Source organism: Corvus kubaryi, unplaced genomic scaffold, assembly GCF_017639235.1.
Source record: "Corvus kubaryi isolate FWS band 111438036 unplaced genomic scaffold, C.kubaryi_AGA036_p1.0 133, whole genome shotgun sequence".
Lineage (NCBI taxonomy): Eukaryota > Metazoa > Chordata > Aves > Passeriformes > Corvidae > Corvus > Corvus kubaryi.
Window position 1 is genome coordinate 5,049,135 of NW_024580667.1, and position 23,283 is coordinate 5,072,417.

The 23,283-nt window shown below is 44.8% G+C and overlaps 1 protein-coding gene and 1 long non-coding RNA gene across 5 annotated transcripts in view; one reads left to right on the plus strand and one right to left on the minus strand.

The window, feature by feature from the left end:
* Nucleotides 1-13,946, minus strand: part of TSPAN7 (tetraspanin 7) — an 84,395-nt gene extending 70,449 nt beyond the window's left edge. Inside the window, exon 1 of the mRNA XM_042035141.1 lies at nucleotides 13,802-13,946. Within this exon, the coding sequence (XP_041891075.1) occupies nucleotides 13,802-13,882 (81 nt within the window). The 5' untranslated portion in view covers nucleotides 13,883-13,946. The remainder of the gene's footprint in view (nucleotides 1-13,801) is intronic.
* Nucleotides 11,838-22,439, plus strand: LOC121667955. Of its 4 annotated transcripts, none has more exons than XR_006017208.1 (4): nucleotides 11,838-12,538; nucleotides 18,572-18,633; nucleotides 18,871-21,713; nucleotides 22,224-22,439. It is a non-coding gene; the product is annotated as an uncharacterized LOC121667955 (long non-coding RNA). The 4 variants fall into 4 exon arrangements; XR_006017209.1 differs by having other exon boundaries at nucleotides 18,871-19,166; nucleotides 19,398-22,439; XR_006017207.1 differs by having other exon boundaries at nucleotides 18,871-22,439.
* The last annotated feature ends 844 nt before the right edge of the window (nucleotides 22,440-23,283 follow it).

Sequence of the window (23,283 nt, forward strand, 5' to 3'; positions counted from 1 at the left end):
AAAAAAAAAAAAAAAAAAAAAAAAAAAAAAGAGAAAACTAGCAAGCACAGTGATTTTATCCAAGAAGAGGTATAATTTCAACATTATTGATCTAGCCCAACATGAACTTGATTTTTACATATGCCAAGACTTGGAATAGAGAATACCAAAAATCAGATCTCTGCAATTCCAGTGCCAGCTGTGTTTCCTCCTGGGAAGCATTCATGATGCAATCCAAAACACATATGTAGATAACACTGACTCCTACCCCTGTGATCCTTCCTGTCCTCGCTTGCATGGGCCATCTGTTACTGCTTAGCAGGCAGCCCCACTAGACACTTGATTGGTACAACTTGCTTGAAAAGTATGAAATAAACTGCCAGGAAAAATGGCATTAGGAAGTCTTTCCTAAGCAATTTACCATTTGAAAAGTGTAATTTAAACTGCACCACATAAGGTGATAAAAGAAAACAAAGCGTGAACTAAGCTGCAGAGCAATCTCTGTCCCTACATGATACCCACTCAGGGGGAAGGAGAAGTGGGAAACCGAAACCATGCTGTGGCTAACCTGAAAATTCTCTCTGCCTAAAAGCAGCATGGTCCAGGAATGCCAGAGAAATTAATTACCTTCTGCTGAGTCCCTGCTGAGCCCTTTGCCCTCTTGTTCACCAAGCCATAGGAGAGGATAAGAACAAAACAGTGACTGCCCTAAGCCATTCCGCTCTGCTCTCAGGCTGACCAGCTGGGCAATAGCCATTACAAGGGATTTTAGACGGAACTGCACAGGACCATCAGAAGAAAACCAGCCTGTCATTCACCCACTCAGATTCAAGATGCACGCTAGGATGAATGATCACATCTTTCCATGAGCTGTCACTGCCTACACCCACCAAACACCAAAATACACCTTAATCTAGGCTAGTGAAAAGCCTTAATTTAACTCTGACACAAAACCAAGAGCAGCCAGCATTAACTTCTTCCAGAAGGGTCTCACTGGGATGTGGGAGAAACCACAGGCTACAGAATAGGCTCTCAGCATGAACAAACTCCCTTCTACTTGAAGAAATCCCCGAATAAAATGTGTCCTCCAAGCAGTAAGTTGCCTGAAATCCTTTCCCTTATTACCTCTTCTAGCCTTAAATGGCAGCTTGGAAGCCCACACTGTGTTTCCCAGCACAACCTCTGCCCCAGTAGGTGCTAGTGCCCTTTTCCTGTGCTAAAGCAGAGTCCTGAAAGCTGCATCCCCACACAGATGGGAAGTTCTTTGTAGCTGTCTGATAACAATTTATCAAACAAAACTGCTAATAACTCTGTCGTAATATCCACTGCATGAGTAAACTAGAGACAAACTCTTCTTGAGCTAAGAAGTCAACCCAGTTCCTAGAAGCACTTGACAATCCCACTCACAAAATCTGGCAGAATCCAAAAAAGACAAAATTCTACATACTGGTCTTTAACCAGAGCTCCATGTCAGCAAAATCTTCCTCCATGTCTTCATGTCCACAGCAGGGTAAGAGTAAGCAAACCACCTTGTTCTGGAGGTCACCACTTAAACCTGATCCTGCTTGCCACACTTGGAACATACCGTGGAGATAACAGATCGCTGGCACTTAGCACAAAGAGGATGAGGACATTCTTAAGCAGGCACACCGAGTCTCCTCCATAGGGAATTGTGTCAACATGCTTGTGCCCCAGCCGAAAGATCTTCCAAAATAAAGGTGAATATCCATCTACAGAAATGTGTACCTCTTTCCCCGAAGGAAAACTATCCTCCCTATGCCCTGCATGACAGGATTTTTTTTTTCCCCCCCACAAAATGGCTTGCCTGATCTAGGAAGTCAGGAAAGTTGCATGGATCATTCCCAGCTGTGGAAGCTCACTCATCTGGGGCTTGCTCGCATGCACCAGCAGCTCACCTCCCTCCCCCAAGATATTGGGCAGCCTGAAATGCTTTTTCCAGAGCAAAAATACAGCTTCAGAATAAAGAAGCTTCATGGTGCATCAATTTCATAGCTCAGATACAGCCAGCTGCTCCATCATAGTCTGTCTCCACAAGCAGCATTCATTTGACTTCTCAGAAGCATTCCTATACTCTACAAGTAACATCAGGTAACACTAATTTTTAATTCAGTTTGCTATTCCTGCAGTTGAAATGATGCAGATGTCAAAGTGAGTGCTACAACATAATAATTATTACAGTTAGGGACCTAAAATAACTAACTCACAGCTGTGCCACATCTTAGACATATTGCCTGACTTGCATCAGTGGCTCAGTCCATCAAATGGACACTCCAGCTATTATTCTTTAAGGACTACCACTGGTAAATAAATCCAAAGATTTAGTTTTGCCCTAAGAAATTACACAGTGCTTCTTAAGAACAGAGAAAATATAACATACAGCTATCACTGTTGTAAAAAAATACCACCTTTTCAACATACAGGGTGCAGCAGGGGTCCAGTTTTTTCTGAATTTAATCCAGACAGCGTGCACTCTGCCATGCCCTCTGATGCCAGCCATAACACCCAGCATTTATTCATCCACCAGCTGGCTCATGTGTGGTCTTGCACTACACCATCTCATCAACACTTGAATAAGTCTTTTGCTCTTGTATTCTTTCAGTTTAGGCTTTGTTTTCATAGAAGCTGCAAAATTTTAAACACAATTCTACCTCTTTTAGGGTCCATCTAAGCTTCAGTGGAACTACCACACCAGAGGATCAAACATCTTCTTATAAAATGATTTTGTGCTGCAAAGCCACGGGGTAACCAAAGCAAGTCTAGAGACCAGAGGCAGAATTTGACTTGACAGTGGAAAGGGAAAAAATTTATCCTGTTGAGATATCCAGCACAAGAATGATAAACCCTCCCAGCCCCATGTCTGTAGAAAGTCTGTGGAATCCAAGCCAGAATAACTTTCTGTTTCACCAAACCTGAATATTAAGCACAGGTGAGTTCCAAAAACCATTGCCTGACTGCATAAGACAGTTTGGTCCTGTTTATTTCCCACTGCATTTAAGGAGAGCAAGATGATGTTGCAAGACATTTTACACCTTTCATATGGACCAAGCCAAGTCCATGTACATGTGCCCACCAACCAGAGCTGATGTAATTCTTCTTGAAATGTCCTTTTATTTGATATTCTTTTGCTTACCAGTATTGCACTAACATATGATGTAGAGCAAATATGTTTTCAAAAGGGAAATTTTACTGTCACACAGACTTGGGCTTGGGGCACAACTGATCAGCTGGTTAATGGTACTAGAAGAAAAACTGGGTAATTGGCTGTTCTTCAGTGATGAGGTGGCTCTTACTCTTACATCATTAATAACTTGATTGATTGCCAAAGAGCTTAGCATGAAATTCTTCTCTATATCCTTCAGATTTAAAGGTCTGCAATCTTACATATTTTTCATAATCAATAGTGCTGGAAAAATAGGAATTCACTTTGGTCTAACACCTGGCATGACACTGGAAAGCCAAGCACTTAATAAAATTAAGAGAAGAAATCAACTAAAAAAAAGAAGTGGTTGTGGTTTGGTTATATTCTTGACCATTTGAGGATTGCATTGCATTTGGGGGTTGCACTAGGGGATTGCATTGCTCTAGGAAACAGCCCAGCTTCTTGCTTTAATACTGGATATTCTTCATGGCACATGGATTAATCCTGTCTGGTTCCCCAGCAATCTGAGGTCAGTGAGCAATGGGGGAAGGAACACATTAAATCTGATACTTCTGTTAAAAAATAGCTATGGTGCAGCATGCTCAGGTTTCTGTACAACAGGGACCAGGTTTGTTTTGTGTTAAAGAGTATTACATGCATGTCATGCCAGCTCACAGAAACTGAGGCAACTTTTCCATATCATTCTGATCAATTCCATGAGCTGAAAATTCTCTCTACCACGGACATACCTATTTTGAGTACAACCATCTCTTCACAAAACAACTAGCTGTTGCTTACAAAATACAAAAGTCCTGGGAGTGGGAGGTTTTATTTTTGTTGCTGGTTTCAGCTGAAAATTACACAAGTGCTGGATGAAATACTGTGTATTACCACACTGGCTGGTCCAGCACATCCCCTGCAGTTTGTAATTTCACTGGCTGGTGAGCACAGAGGGACAGCTCACCCCACACCTGCCTGGTGGTGCTCTCCCTCTGGCCAGGAGGCTGCTGGCTGTCCCCTGGCTGTGGCAAGGACCACCTTGGATGGGTCAAGGAGCAATGGTCCTGTCTTGCACGTCTCTCTGGTGAGAATGCCAGTAAACACAGCTGAGGGTGGGTGAAGTCAGTGCTGAGCAGGGGACAAAGAGCAGTGAGCTGCCCTTTCCATGCTGGGAGGAGGCTTAGTGAAAGCATTGCTTTGAAGCTGGAGACCAATGGGGAAAGGTTGAAAAAGGAGTCTTTTTTTCCATGAGGAAGTATTTATCTACAAGGCCATGGGCAAAAACAACAGTTGCCCCATCCTGCTGGTGAGAGTTTTGCACGAGTGCTCTGAAAGCTGCGCAGGCATCCTGCACACACTCAGTAAATGCAGCAAGGTCACGCTGCCTCCTGGAAAGGCTGTTATGTGTCCCCAGTCCTACCTGCCATGACAAAAATAAACCTGTAAGGTCGTCTCCATGAACTACATTTTTTTCTTTTTAAATGGTGCGACCTTCTGTTGGAAAATCCTGATTCAATCCCTTTGCATCAGCTCCTGTTTTGTGAGAACAGGTAGCAAGGATACACCGAGGCTTGGCTTGTATGTTCCAGGAAATAATGGGGAAACATTCCTGACAGTCAGATCCCCAACATCTTGAGGTCCTGGTTCTTTCTTCAGGAGTTTTTAAATCGCACTTGCACAGTAAAAGCAAAACCCTGAAGAGTGCAGGTGATGAACAGATGGCCTATAAGTTGTTCTGGGATAAGAGAAATCAATTTAAGCCCCTAGATTATTTGACCCACATGATTTAACTCAGCAGTTTTCCTGAAGTATACTGGAAAGAGGAACTCAGTTCCAGGTAACACTCAAGCTGCTCTCAACATTTACAAGAAACTGCAGCTTCAACTGACTCAAAGACTCAGCTATACAGAAAAGCAGCTCTAGCATAGCATCAATGACCTGAAAACACAGGAAATTCAGAAAAAAGTTCTCAAAAACATGCAATAATATCAGCTTCTGGTTTCCTCTAAGACATTATTTTGCAGGTAAATTGAATCATGCTCTGTCTGCAATCAGTGCACACCACAGAGCAATAAATGCTACATCCAGCACAGGGCAGCTGCACCAGTGAAAATGAACCCAGCCATAAGATGCAGCCATCAGGGAGAGCATCAAGGTACTGAGGGTCACCTATCTGTATTTGTTTCCTTTTTTTGTTTTCAAAGGGAAACAGAAGTGACATGCACTTAATTATGTTCCCATTCCAAGCCTAATTAGAGCCAGTTAGATGTTAAGTACTATTGAAGTGAAACAGGAGGATTGAGTTTCTACCTATTCTTCTATCTATTCTGTTAATGCATACCTGGAAAGTGTCTTCTCTTTTATCTTAACCTATTCTTCCAGGAATGAAAGGCACAACTTTCATGGCATATTTCTGATGTGTTGGCTGTCTTTTGATGCAGTGGTGGCTACAACAAATTGTAATGAAAATGCTTTGGGCAGGAGACTATTAGGGAACGCAGCAAAAATCATGTGTTCTCCATTGCAGGAAATTTGCAGCAATCGTCCATCTCAAATAGCTTTTGGAATTGACTTGGACATGTTTCCATAATCTGTTATGTCCTCCACCTTTTCTTTGGCTGAGGTCAGGGCAGAGCATCCAGACAGCCCCAGCAAGCTGCACACTGCCATTCACCTTTGAATTATCTTCCAGCATGGACAAGAATTCCTGTCCAGGTGTATATCCTTGCAGACTGCATGGGCCTGCAGACCACAGTTCCCCATCTCCTCCACAGAATTTCACCTCTGCCTGGGCTCCAAGCCTCAGACACAACTTTGAAGCCTTGGTACTGCCCAACTGCACTGATGCAACACATGCCATGACACAGCCTGTGGTGCCATAAACTGGGCTCAGCTTCAAGTCCAGAAACAAAAAAAAGAATTTCAGTGCTACCTGGCATACTCAGGAAATTCTCATTTCTTTGAAAACTTCATTTTTTTTAGAATTTCCCAAATCACTAAGTTTTTATCACTGAGAAGACTACCTACATCAGAAATGTCAGGTTTTGATATAGCTCCCATTTACTTTCAGAAACATACAAAATGAGCAGTTTTTCATATTCTTTTGCCAAAAAATGCAAGAAATTTTCCAAACACTTCAAAGTTGCTTCCAGATGGAGGCCAACCCCTGAGAAACTCCGTCCAAATGATAACTGTTTTGAAAACTTATCAAATGACTAAATCAGCATGGCCTAGCTGAATCTTCAGTTGCAGGAGATGTACTCATGTCCTGCAGTAAGAATTTCTCATGTGCTGAGTTGCAAACGTGGTTTGCTGGTGGCATTTGGTGCCATTTGCTGTTCCTGTGCACTGCATCCTCTGAAGCATTAATGTGGTCAGGAACAAGGTCCTGAGGAACTTGTCAGCTTCACTGACAGCTTCAATCCTGTGGCAGCAGCAGGTCTGAGCTGATCATTCCTGTTCAAAGGCATTAAGGCACTGAGTGGTTATGTGGGTCAGATAGCAGGGGCTTCCTTCTCTTCCCAGTTTTAGGGAAATATAAATGCTCCTCTTTGTATGATATTTACAGAGTTTCTTTTTCCATCTCTTCCTTCTCTGCAGTACCTTTTCCTTAGGTCTGCTCCCAAGACCCAGAGACTTCTGCAGATTAAGTCCATCACGTCATTATTTGCCCCATCCCATTCTCCTAGCAATTAAACTCTTAAAAGGGGCTAATTTGAATACAATAATAGAAAAAGAACATTTCAATTTGATCCGTCCAAATCCACATTCAGCTCAAACCAAACCCAACCTTTCCTCAAAGCTCTCAGCAAATATCTCCCGATAATAAATGATGGCAAGACACAATTTCACCTTCTGCTTAGCCCAGGCTGTTGGTGGATGTGGTGAATCCTGCCTGGCTTTTGGGAGAAGGTCACTGACAGTATCACACAGTGATACTGTCAGCCACCAACTGAACTCAGCACAGATATTCAGGGAGATGGGAAAAGCAAGAAACAGAGAGAGAAGGGGGGCTGCTTGCTTCCTTTAAAGATTTTAGCACTGTCTCCATAAACACAGAGATGAAAAAAGCACATCTGGAAAACATCTTGGGAAACACCACGTGGAAATTACAGCAAAGTTAGTATTAACAACATTAATTTCCACTCTTTTATGGCAGCTCCTAAAAATCCTGTGTCCTACTCCCAGGGCTCAAAGAACCAGCTCAGCTATGAAGTAAAGATAATCCAGTAAAACACAAGTGTGCCATGCTTTGGAGTCCCTTCAGTGCAAGGGAAATTCAAATGCTTCCCTCTCCTAACCCAGAACTGTTACAGAGACAGAACATATCAGCCATCTGCCCACCACCATGAGAGAGAGCTAAGATGGAAAGAAGCCTGCTCTGCCCATGTGAAGGATCTCTTCTCCGCAAGATGATTAAACACTAATTAATAGAAATAAGCCTAAAGAAGTAACATTATGCAAATAAAAATGTCCATACAGTATCTGTCATCTGCTCCCCACAGTCACTTCTGGAGTCCTGCATTCTGTTCTAAAGATTCAGACGCCGAGGTTTGCAAGGCACTGAGACCAACAGGGCTGGAAAGTAAAAATTTGGTGGTTGCAGAACAGACTCAGCACTACAGCAAAGCCTCTGTAACAAGCGTCACTGGGCTTAAACAGCATGTGAAAGATTGAAGGAGATGTTTCTGCAAGCTTACATGCACAAAGAGCCTTTCTAGATATTCATCTATTAACTCACTGGCACGTAAATTTGTAGGACAGTTGCAACAACAGAAGAAATGATGATAAAAATCCAGAGATGGAGACAACTAACGGTACCAGGTAACCTAATTTCCCTCCCTGACAGCACAGGGAATTGATAAATAGACACAGAATCAGAGATAAAATCAGATTATTGGATCCATTTTAAATTCCCCTGGTTTACCTACGATAATTGCCTCCATTTCCTTGACAAGCAAGGCTGGAATGAACCAGCATCCAAGGACTCTACCGCTGTTTTCAAGGAAAACTGCTAACAAGGCATCCCTAGCACCTTTCCCTAGAATTTACATTTACCCTGTTTAGGCCACACAACAGGTTGCTCAGAGCACAAGGGAATGCTAAACAGCCAAATGTTTACTACACATACAGTGGTACTCCTCCACAGCCTCATTCCCTTCCCTGTGAAAAACAAGGGCTCCTGCCACTGCTTGGTTATGAATGCATCCTATGCCTTCCCAAATAGAATGGAGGCAACTTCAAGTCACCCATTATCCCCCTTCACCAGTCCAAACTGATCCCTGAATGTGAAAATGTCACCATCCTCAAACTACAGAACCGTCCTGATACAAACTCCAAGGTCAAGGAGTCGCACTTGCCGAGAGGCAAGAACAGCTCCACAAACAGAAAAGGATCATTTAGCCAACAGGCAAAGTCAATTATTCCATTAAATGAGTTGTACAATGCTAATTTGTACCATAAACACACAATTTTCAGAATGTGAAAAATCCCACCCAAAACCCCACTAAACTAAGCCAAGCTGGATACACTGCCCAAAGGATCTTAGAAAGCTGACTCTGGAGTTATGGTTTCAAACACCATCTTGCTGTTTTTTGGTTGTTTTTTAAATCCAGTTATTTATTTAGCCAACAGAGTTCACCTTGGGCTATGCTCACTAGAAAACACTATTATCTTTAATCTTTCATGTATATCATTATGAGAACAGACCAGAAAACAACTGACTTAAGGAGGCAACTGCAAGAGGTTTGTGCCTGAACAGTGGAGCACTTCAAATTTGTCGTGATGGGGGGATACTGTGCACTTTTGAGAGCATGGTTTTTCTGGGATTTCAGGTAACTACATGTGAGTAATAACACTTCTTTCTAAAAGTATAGCAATGTTGACTTTGCAATCAAGTGGAACCACCAAAAGATTGAGCAATCTAAGCCACATGGGAAAGCTAAAAATTTCCCAAAATATTTCCTTTAAAACCATCTGCTAACATATATATTTTAAAAGAATTAAAAGAAAAAAATACAGGCATGGTAAGAGGTATTTAAAAGACCAGAAACACGCAGGAACTAATGCAGAAGCACTGGAAAGAAGTTTTGGGGAGAAAACCGGTAATTCCAGCAACCCAGATGGACGCTTATAGGGGAGATGACTAATGCCACTAGTAACTCAAAGGGACATGCAAATTGAATCCCACATTATAATGCACAGCTCAGACGGCTGCATTTGAGGATGGGTCAGCAGTTGAGCCATAAATCTCTGCTCCAGAGCAGGCTGCCACACTCACTCTTTGTCTCAGTCATTTCCTGGAAAACAGCTTTGTGAGTCCCTGGAATGGAGGGGCAATGCCTCCTCCACCCTCCTGCCACAGCGGGAGCTGCCTGTCCCAACACCAGAGGTGCTCCCAGCACCCACCAGTGACCTCCTTTTGGGGGAATTCTGAGAAGATGGAAATGGGGAGGCGCTTCAAAGCAGGCACCAACACTTCCCACACCTCCCATCCCAGAGGGGCACTGAGCCCATCGTCCTTCCTGTGGCCATCTCCAGACTCCCTGACCTCCACACCAGTGACACCACATTCCCAGAGTAACTGGCTAAAAGATGAGGAACCATGTGAAAACACGTCATTTCAACCTTATTTAAAATCACAGCCTCACAGCCAAGCAGCACTTACCTGCCCCACCACTCTCCTGCCACCTGCTAACTTCCATCACACCAGGATGCACAGGTCTATTTTCAAAGCAATAAAAACTTGGAAAACCAAACTACCACTACTGCAAGTAGCTACCTTAGTTCTAATTTTGTCACATAGCCAAAGACACACCAAGTTCTAAGAACCAAACGGAGTCCCCAAAAACTTTGGAAGATATTCTTCAGATCAGTGACCCACCTTGGAACAATATCTGAATGGATACTCTACTTACACACTTTTATTACATTAATTGACAGCAAGAAAACCCAATTCCAGTAGGACAGCACACACAAAGCACTCATTTGAGTGCCGAGTGTCTCACAGGGCCTAGGATCAGAAAGTAATCACTTTGCTACAGTGCCTATTTGGGGCAACAACAAGCTTTGCATGGAAGACAAAACCCATTTTCCTCAGCCATGTAACTTTAAGGACAAGTGCATGCACCCTTAAAGCTCCCCCCCCAAAACACATTGAGGCAGGCAGCTAATCTGGCAACAAAATATATTTAGAAGGCTACAATGAAATATTAATTGTACACATGTTTTAAGACCAAAGGTTACTTAAGTACTAGATAAATACAAGATACTGAGGGGTGCTTCAAGGTTTCTCTCTCCTATAAAAAATTCACTTAGAATTCTAATCCAAAATTTATCTTCTCTTAAAAACAAGACAGGCTGTATCTTGGATTTCTATGCAAGCAATTTATGATACCCAAAAGGAAAAATAAAAATAGCTAACAGCCAGGCAGAGGTTTTATCGCCTTTTTTTAATCTACTAGTTCCAAACCAGATGCATTCAGTACAGAATTCTGATTAGGAAAAAAATGGTTGTTGAATTTTTATTACTACATCCCTTAAGGACCAAAAGCGGTAACCTTAGGCATCTGATGTGTTCTATGAATAACAATACATATGAGCACATAAAAATCTTGTTATCTCTGTTTATGGAATTTTTTAACCATGTTGATACATTTACAGAAAGAAGTTGGGAAGTATGGTGAGGGGGAGGAGAGGAAGCTATCAAAATAACAAATACCATTAAACAAAACCTATTTGGAAGGGAACAAGCTATGCAGTGTGAAATTTGAATGAACCGTGTCTCCTCATTATGGTCCTACAGCTCCCATGGAAGTCAGTGCAGCCTCATTTAATGCTTATGCTAAAAGCCTTCACCAATATACATCTGTCCCACAGATACAAATAAAATTCATATTTAACCCTGACAAAACATCGCTCGTTGGGGTAACATGCTGTGCACAAAGATTTTCTTATTTTATAAACAATGTAAAACACAGAGAAGTCCTTCATGATGGTTCAGAACAGCTCACTGGTTGCAAAGAAGCATCTTCTCCCCATTGCCTCACATCACCATCCATAGCCACCTGACCCAACAGGCAAAGAAAGGCTTGCCACCACACACCACCCTGTCACAGGATGAATTTCTGCCCTGTGTTGTATCACAACTCCATTCCCACAGCTAGAAAAGAAACCATACAAAGAGCAGCTAAGCAACGCAGAGCTTTCTCCTTCAGAAATCAGCTTACAACCTCTCCAAAAAATGTGGGAAAGCCGTCAGAATAAAAATTTACAAACCAGCCATTTGTGGTGCTGGCATGGTTTCCTTCTGGTATTTAGATCAGTCCAAGAAATAAATTTTAAAAATAGTTCCTCCAATAGAATCCTTCCCATATTTTCAGCTCTGAGAATTCACAGGGACTGGAGTTGAGTTACACTGACTCTGGAGCCAGCAGCTTCTAAGAGTACAAAAATCACCCCAGAAAATAATGGAGGTGGGCGGGGGGTGTTGAGGGAAGTCCATGCATCCCTCAGCTCTCAAACTTGTCTAAAGAAAAGAAAATGAGCATGCAGCCAGAGCACATCATATTTCTGCTCTCCTTATGGCAATAGCTGCATCCTGCTCCAAATTATTCTAAATGGATTCAGAGCTCAGAAAGGGAACAAAAATGTCAACTAGTTTTTGTTCTTCCTCTTAGCACAGAAGAGCTGATAAAGACTTAGAATCTACAAATCCTTTGCTGTCTTCTTCCACTGAGACCTGCCTAGGTTTCCCTAGTCTGGTGCCTTGAGAAACCAGATGCAACAGCAAGCATGAATCTTCATTCTCCTTTGATCATGGCCATAGGATTCTGTCTCCAACCACTGATTTCCTCCTCCTTTTCCAGGCTCAAGGAAGAGGACAAACAGAGACTCTGGCAGCTGTCAAATGTTAGGTAACTGGAAGAGTGGGCCATGCCCTTGGAGAAGATCAGGACACGCAGAAGCCTGACCCACAGTTCAGAGGAAAAGTCTTCTCAGCAGAGCATCCCACCAGCACAGCTGTGTTGCAGGAGCCCAACCAGAGCTCAGCTGTGTTATTTACCCTACCAGGTCCCAGCTGTCAACCTGGCCTGGCATCCTGACAGCCTACGGCACAAATGCCCTTAGCCAGCTGCTTGGCTCGATGTACAATTCTCTCTTTTTAAATGAGATTAGAGCTGGTGAAATGTGCTAGCTCAACGGGCGTGCTGATCCAAGTCCTCTGTTTACTCGGGCTACAGCAGATACAGAGATCACTTTTAAAAAAATCTGCGATTTTAAAAGATGCCATGAATTCTCCTGAGCTCCTGCAGCTGCTCATTCATCACAGGATGAAGAGGGGTTTATTACAGATCCACTGAGAACTGAGGACTGGAAAGGATGAATCTTGAAACTGTGGTAAGTATATAAACTTAGCCACCTACCTCGAGACTAATGTGAAGGATCTACTTGCCAACAAAAAACCCCAACAGATGATTCCGGCTTCCTATCCATTTCAGACACATCTGCTGACCCCAAAATTATTAAAAAAGAAGCGGGGGGGGATATGTTGAATATGGGGGGGGCATGAGGGGGGCCAGTAACACCGAGGTACTGCCATAAGTATGGATTAGCAAAATGTGTTTTGGTTATGCTTTAAAAAAAAAGCCTATGAAGTTACAGTTGAAACAGTTGAAGTCCTATGTTCTCTGTAAAAAATGTCAAACGTTACTGCCATGAATAATCAATTCTTTGTTTAGAATGCCTTTTTAAGCAGAAAGATGAGGATTTGAGTCACTGTGTTTCACAGGCGCTTTCCACAGCACAAAGCTACTAAACCGACAGAGCACAACCAGCTCCTCTGGCTAGGAAGTGACAAATGCGCCTCAGCGCGCTGTATCGATGATGTGAGGAGCAGGTCTCTAACTGCACACAGCAGGGCCATTATCGTATGTTGTCACCGTGTGCCATTAAAAGGTCTTTAACCTGCCGATCGCCGCCGCGATACGCGGCTCCTGCCGGGGATCTGCTGAGTAACAGGCCGGGACGCTGCGAAAACCTCCAGCCCCCGGGGTCGCCTGAAAAACACGGCCGGGCTGCCAGTCAGGCAATCGCGGCAACTCAATTAATGCATCTGGGTCAGGAAAATGGTTTGCGGGAGCCTGAGCCCGGTTACGAAACGCAGGCAGTGCGGCGGGTACCGCGGCCGGGGCGAGGGCAGCCCCGCTGCGCCCAGGTACGCGCCGGGGGCTCGGGGCGGCATCCCCCGCGCCCCGCGGATGCGGCGGGCAGTGGGGACACGGTCCGGCTGTGCGGACACGGTCCGGCCGGCCAGGGGAGCGGCGGGGAGGGGTCAAGCTATGGAGGCTCTCGGGAAGACCCCTACAACTTTCCCCCGCGAGGGCTCGGGGGGATGTGCTCGCCGCGAGAGGAGGCAAAAGCCATCATTTTTTATACATATATATGTGTGTATGTATATGTATGAGCGCATATATACGCGTGTGTGCATGCAGATCAATATTCTGGCGGATATGCCCCGTCCCCGCACGCCCAGCGGTGCCACCCCGGCGGAGCCGCGCTGCGGAGCCCCCGGTGCCCCCCGCCCCGGGCAGGTGGGGGCCGGGGGGTGCCGGCCGTGTCCGGCGGTCCGTGTTTGCCCGCTCCGCGCCGCGCCGCACTCACCCAGAACACGAAGGAGTAGATGATGAGGAGGGTTTTCAGACACGTTATCACGGGTTTGGTCTCCATTCTCCTCGATGCCATAATACTGAGATCCCGGCTGCAGGCTGGGCGCGGGAGGAGGCGGAGGAGGAGGGAGGGAAGGGGGAGGGAGAAGGGAGCGGGGGGGCGGAGGGAGGTGAGCTCAGCGCCCGGCTGCCGCGGCCGGGCTCACCGCGCCTCCTGCTGCTGCCGCTGCCCGGAGACCCCCGCCCCGGGCCGCCGAGGGCAGGGCACGGGGGCTCGAACATCATCTGCCGGGCTCGGCCGCAGGGGTGTCATTCACTGGAATTTCTCGGGGAGGGGGGGCTTGAGGTTTTGCAAGATGAGGTGAAAGACACCCCCCGGCCGCCCCCTTTCCTCGGGAAGGTGCTCGGAGGCGTTGCTTGGTCTGCTCAGGGGCTTGGGGATGGAGGCGCTGCACGGTCGGAGCTGCAGAGGGAATTGCCCGCACGGGAGAAAGTATTTTTCAGTATCACGATTAAAACGTGTTTTCCTGCGCAAGCTGCAAAGGTCTGGAGACCACGGCAAGGGCAAGTAGCGCAGGTTTGACAGTGCTCTGGTTACAGCCACACGGTCTGCGTGAGCCAGGTTGTACCTGAGAGCAAGAGCTCTGCACCGAAGCCATTTGAGGGACCGGGTCTCGTCCAGCTCTGCGCCTGTGACGTGCCTCTTTTGCAGCTTTAGTGCAGGTGACTGTGTGGAGACTGTAAGATCTGTGACCTATGAGCAGGGCATGAAGCTGGGGTGCTGCTGGAGCCTGGCCTCTAACCTTGGCTTCATGTCAGCCTCGAATCTGAACTCTATCCTAAAACTACTCTGGACATTGAACCCCAGCCTAAACTGATCAGAAACCTCATTCTTCTATGTCTTTGAGACCCTGGGCTTCAGCTGGAACAGACCTGGCTCAGCTCTGCCTGAAGTGACAACACACCCTGGAGAGAGCACACAGCTCCAGAGAGAGCCTGCTTCTCCTCATTGTCACGGCAGCCACCATCCCACTGGGAAATCCAGCTGGGGATGGACTGCAGGAAAATAACCATATTAGCCTGGGGATGGAAAATGAGCTGATCCTGCAGAGCCCTGGCAGCAAAGCAGTGGTGTGGGTCTCACCAGCCTCCTCTGGGCGGGAATAAGAAAAAGGTTTGTGAGCTGGCTGCCTCCAGGAAAAGCATGGCCAGAATGAGGGCCCATATGTGCCTTGGCAGCCCAAGCTGCTGCACCAAGACCGTGGGCAGGCACAGAGGGGATGCCTTCAGGGTTTTTTCTGTAGTTCACATTTTGGAGGAGGTTATGTGTGCAGGGCAGTGGATGCTGGAGCACTGCATGTCCCCCCTGAGTGGTGTCCCTGCACACCCCACAAACAGGGTTCTGAATTATACCTTTCATACCACTGCATTAAAAGAAAATCAACACTAAGCAGCGAATCTCCTCAAGCTACAAGAGTAATATAGTTTGTGCAGCTGAGACATATCAAAGTGATAAAACAGCCTTTGCCATACAAGAGACAGTTTTGAAAAACAGAGAGAGAAAAAAATGGTTCCTGAGCAAGTGTTTTTGTAATATGCACAAGTTTTGCCATGATGACTGCTGCAAGATTTTGCTGGGTTTAACTTATGACTTTCAGAGCTACTGTTTCCCAAAACAATGAAGGCATCTAAAGGATGCTTGGAGAGGGAGTATTCTGCAAGAGATACTGGGGTTTTTTTTAAGCAATCACCACTTTTGTGGAAAATTCAGCTGACAGGTGAATAAATCTTTATTGGCTCAGCCATTAAAATGTAAATAAGGGCACTAACTGCAAAAAATTGTATTGACACTAACAACAGTTATAAATATTCACTGTACAAAAATTACACTAAGATTTTTGACAGAAAATAGCTACGAGCAGGAGAATTCTCTTCCTTCCCCTCACACATGGGCTGTAGAAAATATAAATGCTGCTGTCACAGCACAGGGGACAGCAGCCATTTATTTCAGTAGCTATGGTTATACTTCCCCTCCCCTTCAGGTGTTTTTAAGAAAGCATGAAACAAACTATAATATCGATCAGAATGGATATATTGGTAGATGCTGATTTTGACAAAGGCTCACATTTTCTGCCAGTAGCATGTGATTTTAGGTCACTCTGTTCTGTAGTGCCTAATTTGAGATACACCCCCTGAGTCCTCTCAGAAGGATGTGTTGGGGATCTAAACTGCATGAGTGCTTACAAAGCCTCCCTTGATAGTGCTGTTAAAACTTACAGAATTTTGCACCAGGGAACCAGAGACAAAACAGATGTGCAAGAAGAAAAGTCCACATCAGGAAATACAGCTCCTTTCTTCACAAATGTCAGGCCCTGGAAGGGACAATGTCCTGAGAACTGAGAAACAGAGGCTCCATGATATCTTCACCTGAACCTACAGTCTTCTCACAAGGATGTCTTTGGAGGATCTCTGAGTGCTTTTGGCATACAGTCAAGCAGCATATATTTTATTGGATGTAGATGCAAATTTTGGATTAAAAAATGAGAATGTCTGAACAGAGCTGAACAAAAATCTGCCTGATTACAGCAAATACCATTAAAATATGACAAGAGCTCTGAGCCATCAAACATTTTAGGCTTAAATGGATTACCGAACAATTGCTAGCCTTTATGTGTGGCTTGGAAGCACATCTACCTCTTAAAATTATTTTTATCATGGTTTTGCAGATTTGGGAGGGCAGATTCTCAAGTATTACTTGAACGAAATCAAAGCACACCTTTCTAAAGCAAAATACATTTTCAGTTCTGTAATCCATGTTTGCAAAGTTGGGAACAAAATTGCTCTCCCCACAGAGAGAACATTCTTGTAGTTATTCAAAACAGGACATTTTTGCCTAACTGTGTCATTTGAAAAATTTTTCTTTAAAACACTAGCAGTTTTCGGGGGATTCTTCTTCAATCTGTAGGCTCCTATTTCTTCATAATGCACAGGGAATATCTTCTGTCTTAGTAAGTCTGTTTGCAAAGCACCAGTCTAGAAGGAGTTCCTTCATTCCATGGCAGAGCATTGTACCATAGATAGTGAAAATGAGGACTTCCATCCTTACCTGAAACTGACCTTGGCTATTTGATGGTTAAATAGAAACTGTCTGGGGAAAGTGGTGGAAAGACATAAAGGTCTCACACCCTTCTGCAATTAAAGCAGGTGAGAAATGTGGTGCTCTGTTCTCTTGATGTCCATTCTGGCCTTTCCTGGATTTGCTGTGGTGCTGTTGAACGTAAAGGCTGCAACCTCTGCTGTCCTTTTTTGGGCATTCAGGCTTATAATCCACACTCACTTCATCCTCCCTGGAGAGCAGAGGTTTGAGGGGTTTTTTGTCCTTTTCTCATTGCCCCTGTCTCCATGTGGTCTGCCAGTGGCTGTCCTCAGCTGGTGGAGCCCACAGCCTGTGTCAGTCCATTGCAGAGCAACAAGCTTTGTGGCAAAATGCCGGAAGCAGGAGGAAAAATGAGTGTCTGATAATTTTGTTACACTCACGTGTCTCAGGTGAGTTCAGGTAACTCCGTACAGGTCCCACTGACACCTCTACACCATAATTCAGCTCTAAGAAAGCAGAGCTCTTGCACAGCAGCCAGATTGTCACGTGGCTGGTGGCTGCATGCTTTTGGCAGACACATCAGTGGGACCAAGCTGCCAGGCCCAGGACCCAAAATGTGTCTGCTGAAGATGCCTCAGGCTTTATAGGTCCCCAAGGAGGAGACGTGGGGTTACAAAGCCAGTGCCAGAGAATGATTTCCCAGAAAAGATTCTGTCAGGAGATGAATGTAGTGTTGACAAAATCAGCCAAGGTGTTTCCATTTACCACCACTTGGAAATAAAGGGCCCGTCTCCTGCAGGACAGGCATAAAGGAGCAAATATAGACATCATCTTCAGTAGTTTGGTAACAGGTATGAGTTAGCATGTAATGCATATTTAGCACCAATTCAGCATAAAGGGCTCATGGGATGGCTCTGCAGTATTGAGATCATAGTGCCACCTCAACCTGATGGACAAGCAGTACATGTTTGCACAGGAAGAAACAGCAATGCTAGGAAACTTTCTTAAAACTTTTAAGAGTGTCTTTAGGATGCTTTCTAGGCAGCACATCATGCATTATGAATTATGCTCAGTTTATGCTCTTATGTTAGGCCAAAAAGAGATGTCCTTTATCTCATTTCCCTTCAGAGCAGACATGTAATATCTGGCTTTTATCAGTAACTTTGATACAAATAAGCTTTTCATAACTTTTCCTATTTCTCAGAAAATGCCTTGATTTGAAAGGGAAGTTTATAGCTGTTTTGTAGGTAGGTACTTCTCATGGCCTGTGATGACTTTCCTGATTACTCCAAAGCTTTGTGAAGTGTCCTCTTGAAGGGAATGAAACATAAATACATTTGTGACTAAGCATAACTACCACAACAGGACAAATTAAGATCACCAACATTTACAAAGGGAGGGTGGAGGACTTCGAAAAGATAAGAGGTCAGAAAACAGATACACAAAGAGCATATAAATACACAAAGAGCATGTCTATATTATTTCAGGAGAAGCATTATTACATCTCCAAATGATGGGAGTTTTGACACATAGAAAGAAAAATTGAGCCATACCATTTTATTACCTTCATCTTTAGCAATAAAGTGACAATTAACCCTGCACATTTGTCAAGTCACTCAAATTTATTTGTCACACTGTATTTTCTCTGCTTTTTTCTTTTCTTTGTAGTTATGAATAACAATACCAGATTCTGTCCTGGTGTCCCTGGATTACCTGGACATTTTCTTAAGGTCAGTAGATAATTTATAATAGCCTTGGGAGGAATTAGGTAATTTCTTCTTCTGGAAAGATCAATGTGAGGGGCTAAGAAACATCTATGAGGTCCCGCTTCTCCATGGTTTTCTGTTATTTAGCTTCTGTCAGGAAGCGTGGTTGGGCTGCACCTTAAACTGTGAGCACCAAAGCATTCAGTACTGCTTGCATTTTCCTCCCTTTCCTTTCTTGACTGTGCCATTCGTTTCCACTAGACTTCTCCTTTGACTGCCCTGAAGCAAATGCAGGCAGAACTGAGGATCTCAGCCTCTTCTCCAGCACTGGCAGAAGTTATCCATTGTCATCGCTGGTCTGTGAGTGTTTGCAGAAGAAGTAGGGGCAGGAGAGCAAATTCCAACTTTTCTGTTCTGCAGCAATCCCCTCGGCAGATGCAGGGTCCTGGCTGACATGGAAGTGTCTGCATATAGTGTGGTATTTTCTGGGCAGGGTAAGCCTGGCCACCTGCAAGGACCTGCAAGGCCCTGGACCTCGTCTCTGACAGCAATCACAGGTAAGTACATGGGGGAGGACCCTATCCTCTTGCCTGGGGTGCTCCTACTTTTGTTGCCCCAGCTGCAGACTCTGGATTATTTGTGTCAGCCCTAAGAGCCCTGCAGCAAAAGTGTTCACAGCCTTTCAGCAGAGACCACTCCAAACAGTTACACAAACAGTTACACTTTGGAAACAGGTTTGAGAAAGCTTCATTTTCCCTGAGGCTTGCTTTTCCTTGTATGCATCTCAGGTCTAGTTCCAGAGGAAAGGAAACCATAGCCTAAGTCTTGTGCAGCTATTTAAGCAGAAAAGGAATTCTGGATGTCCTCAGGTTATGGAGAGCAGGATGGGGAAAGCTCAGGTGTGAGACAGCTGATGGACCATGGACAACATGGATGCTGCTGAGGGAGGTAGGTAATGGTATGAAATGTGGTATTCCAGGGGACAATGTGAAAAGCACCACAGAGGCCATGGGAACACCAAGAGCTCTTTAATAAATAGCCACGCTCAAGGTAAGATGAGACAATGCACACAATGAAAGGAATTTGAGGTACACTGTATGAATTTTGAGCCAATGTGTTCTGTCTTGGTATGGTGTCTGGGTTTCCTTCTGCTCCTCTAAACAATGGCTTCTCTTCATGTCCTCAAAATAAAAGATGATTTTTAAAGCTGATGCGTATTTTACAGCAACATGCTAGTGATGAAAAGAGAGAAAATTACAACAAATTTATAGGCAACATGTTTTAGCAAATAGAATTATGCTATATAAAGCAATAATGTTTAAAAACCAATTCATTACAGGTAAAGTGTACAACAACAAATCTTAATACAACCAAAGAAACAAGATTGATAGAGCACATCTTGTGCCACTATAGGCAGAGTTCTTGACTTTTAAGGACAGCCTGTTGCATGTTGCATACAGGTATCTGTTACATGAGCACACAAAAGCTCTGGCTCCAGCTTTCAGGCCCAGCTGCTCATTGTGGAGCAGACTCCTTCCCTGTGATGCTGGGGAACGGGGCAGACATGAACTGCTCAGACGCTGCTTGTTTCTTGGACGAGCTGAGAGGTGCACAAGAGCAGCTCTTCTTCCCTTGCAGAGGATTTTCTTGCTTTGTGCCCCCATCCCTTCCTTCTAGAGGAGCAATCTGTTCCCTGGAGACACTCACTGCTTGTCCCTCTCAGGCTCCCTCAGTGAGCAGCCTCGTTTCCTCCACAACCACACAGCGATTTCCTGAGCCACTGGGCGAGGAGCTCTGCTCCTCTAAGAGGAGGAGCAGCAAACAGCTGTGTCTCAATTGGGGCCAGTCTGCCAAGCACTGCCTGTCTGACCCCCAGCACACCCTCCTCCCCTCCTGGGGTCTTCACTGCTTGGGCGCCGAGCCGGCCTGGCTGGGGGGTGCAGGTGTCACACCTTGAATCAAACATTTGGGAAGACACCTGGAGAAGCCGTGGTGAGGATGGAATGGCTGTCCTTCTCTCCGGAGGTGCCCTTAGGCTGGGCACTCCCCTCATGCCCTGCAGCCACTCCGCAGCCGAGCCTGTGGCCATGCCTGTGCTCCAGACTGGCCACACACCCGAGATGGGCCCGGGTCAAGGAATGCAAGAAGCACACGCAGCTTGTTCACAAAGCCTGCCTGGCACTGGAAACAAAGCACCATATGCTCGAGCAGCCGGAGCAAAAGGACGAGCCCAAGGCAAAGGGAGCCGGGAGCAGAAGGGCGAGGGAGGTGCACAGGGGAAGCACCAGGACACCTTGCTTCATGCTCCCCCACTCCTCCTTATGGGCACTGGGGGGTGACTCAGAGGTGCCTCCTCTCCTCTCCCCGCAGCTCTGAGGGGGTGCGTTCCCCACTTCTTTTTCTGATACCCTGCCTCTAGGGGCAGTAGGTGGCTACTCTATGGGCATCTTCCGCTTTTTACTGCTTTTGGACACTGTCACCGCCCTCCTCTTTGCCTTACAGCCTCCCCTGCTGTCTTAGCTGCAGGTGAAACCAATGGCAGGATCACTAACCTGGACAAGGAGATGAGGTCCTGTCCATGTGCCATGGTCCCAGCACAGAGCACGGCAGGCAAGCTCTGGTGCCACTGTCACTGACACCTGAGGCACCAAGGGTGCCTGCACTGCTGGCCTGTCATGCTGGGCCTGCTGCATCCAGGCTCAGACTGGAAAGATGCAGAGTTTTAATTAACAGGGAATCAGCTAGGGCTTTCCTTTTTAAGGATGCATAGTGGGGGCTGATAAAATTTTGTTTTGGTTTTTTGGCTTTGAAATGTGTGACTTCCATGTTTGTCCTAAATTGTATGTATTTGTTAACATTTCTTCTTTTCCTGGACAACCTCCAGAAATATACCTGTATTAGGAACTGAGAAAAATAGTTTATTGACTCATTTGAAATATTTTTAACCATGTCACTTGTATTCAATACTCAGTTTCATATAGGGAAAGAAAACATAAAACCAGGGCTGCATAAACATCACCACTACAACACGCTGTGGAAACAATCTCTGAAGAGCCCCCTGCGTTGTCCAGCTCTTCCTGGAGCTTCTGACCCAAGAATCACAGGTCAGCCCCAGAACATCCCATGTCTTCTTGCTGTCACGCTGGCCTCGTGGATGAGGGATACAAAGCGTGCCTTCAGCCCCTGGGAGTCGCTGCAGGTGTCCCAGGGACACTTGTGTGGAACATCCCCTGTGGGGAGGAAGAACTCAGCAAATCTCTTAATCATCACTTTGGTGCCTGAGAACTTACAGGCCTTAGAAAATGAACTTTGTCTGACTCTCCTTTTTTTCCATTTAGTGTTTTCCTTCCACCTTACATTTTACAGTCCTCTCCAAAGCCCAGCCCAGCCTGCAGACCTGCACAGGATCTTCTGTCCTGCAGAACAGGTTTAGGGAGGTTGTCATGTGGCAGTTCCACGATGTACATAAGTAAGGGAGCTACAAGGACTGCACATGTCACACAAAACCAAACTAAATTATAGGCTGCCTTTCACGGGTTTCTGGTGACTTCAGAAGCACAGCAAGGGCCTCTATAATAGTTATGACTTACTGACATGGTATTATTTCTGTGCAGGAGCAGGACAATGAAGACACAGGGTGGTTGCACCATGGAAGCAGTACCATAGGGAAAGACTTCACCATTTCCATGCAGGAATAAAAGAACAAGGCACACCTTTCTGGGATGTGTTTTGATGCAGTATTTGGTATTTAGTGCCTGGATAACATTACTGACCTTCAGAGCTTTGCTGTACTCAGTAAAGTAGTATCAAATAAAATACAAAGTTCTACATTTGCTTCCTCCTGAAGATTTTTCTGTCAAACTGGGTCAACTTCTAAGTAAAGCAGGAGATCATTTTAGTCTGTCAGCACTGCAAAACTAGCTGGGTATTTGAAAATTACTTGTATGCTTGAAAATGTTGTGGACTCTGGATTTGGCAGGCAATATTGTTTAAGATCTGATGGTATATAATTCAAAACCTGAACCTTTCTGCTTTGCTTAGCTTACCATTATTTTAGCAAATGTTTGTTTTGGTGGGGTTTTGGGGGTTATATGAGCAAATAAAAGCTCCATAATGATATTTTTTCCAATACTGAAAATAAAAAATAAGCCAACATCCCCCCAGTTTTTTAAGCAGTAGCATTTGCCACCTTTATAAAAACTCTATTATAGGCATGGAAGCAAATCATAAAACTGCTCTGCCCAGATCTGCAGGGGAATCAAACAGATGGCAGATCCCACTGCAGTTAGGATGAAGATTTCATAGCTAGATAGACAAGAGAATAGTCAAGGTCAGTGATTAGGTGAAAACTGTGCCCAGATTTTCTTCAACTAGGAGCATGTATAGCCTTTCTCACAAATTTAGAGGAAATGCACCAAACCCAGAAATTCTTTCACAACCAGGATCAAATGCCCTCAGTATAAGACAATATTGCAACAGGGGCAGAATGTGCTTGCTTAACTGGCATTTTTAAGATTAAAATTAGAATTGAAACTATTTTTTCCAAATTTATGCATGTATATGTCAGTATGTATTTTTAAATTCTGTTAAATCTGCAGGCAGTCATACACCAGATTGTAAATAATATTAATTGTGAATTTTGACAGCCAAAATGATTCTCAAATAATGGTTATT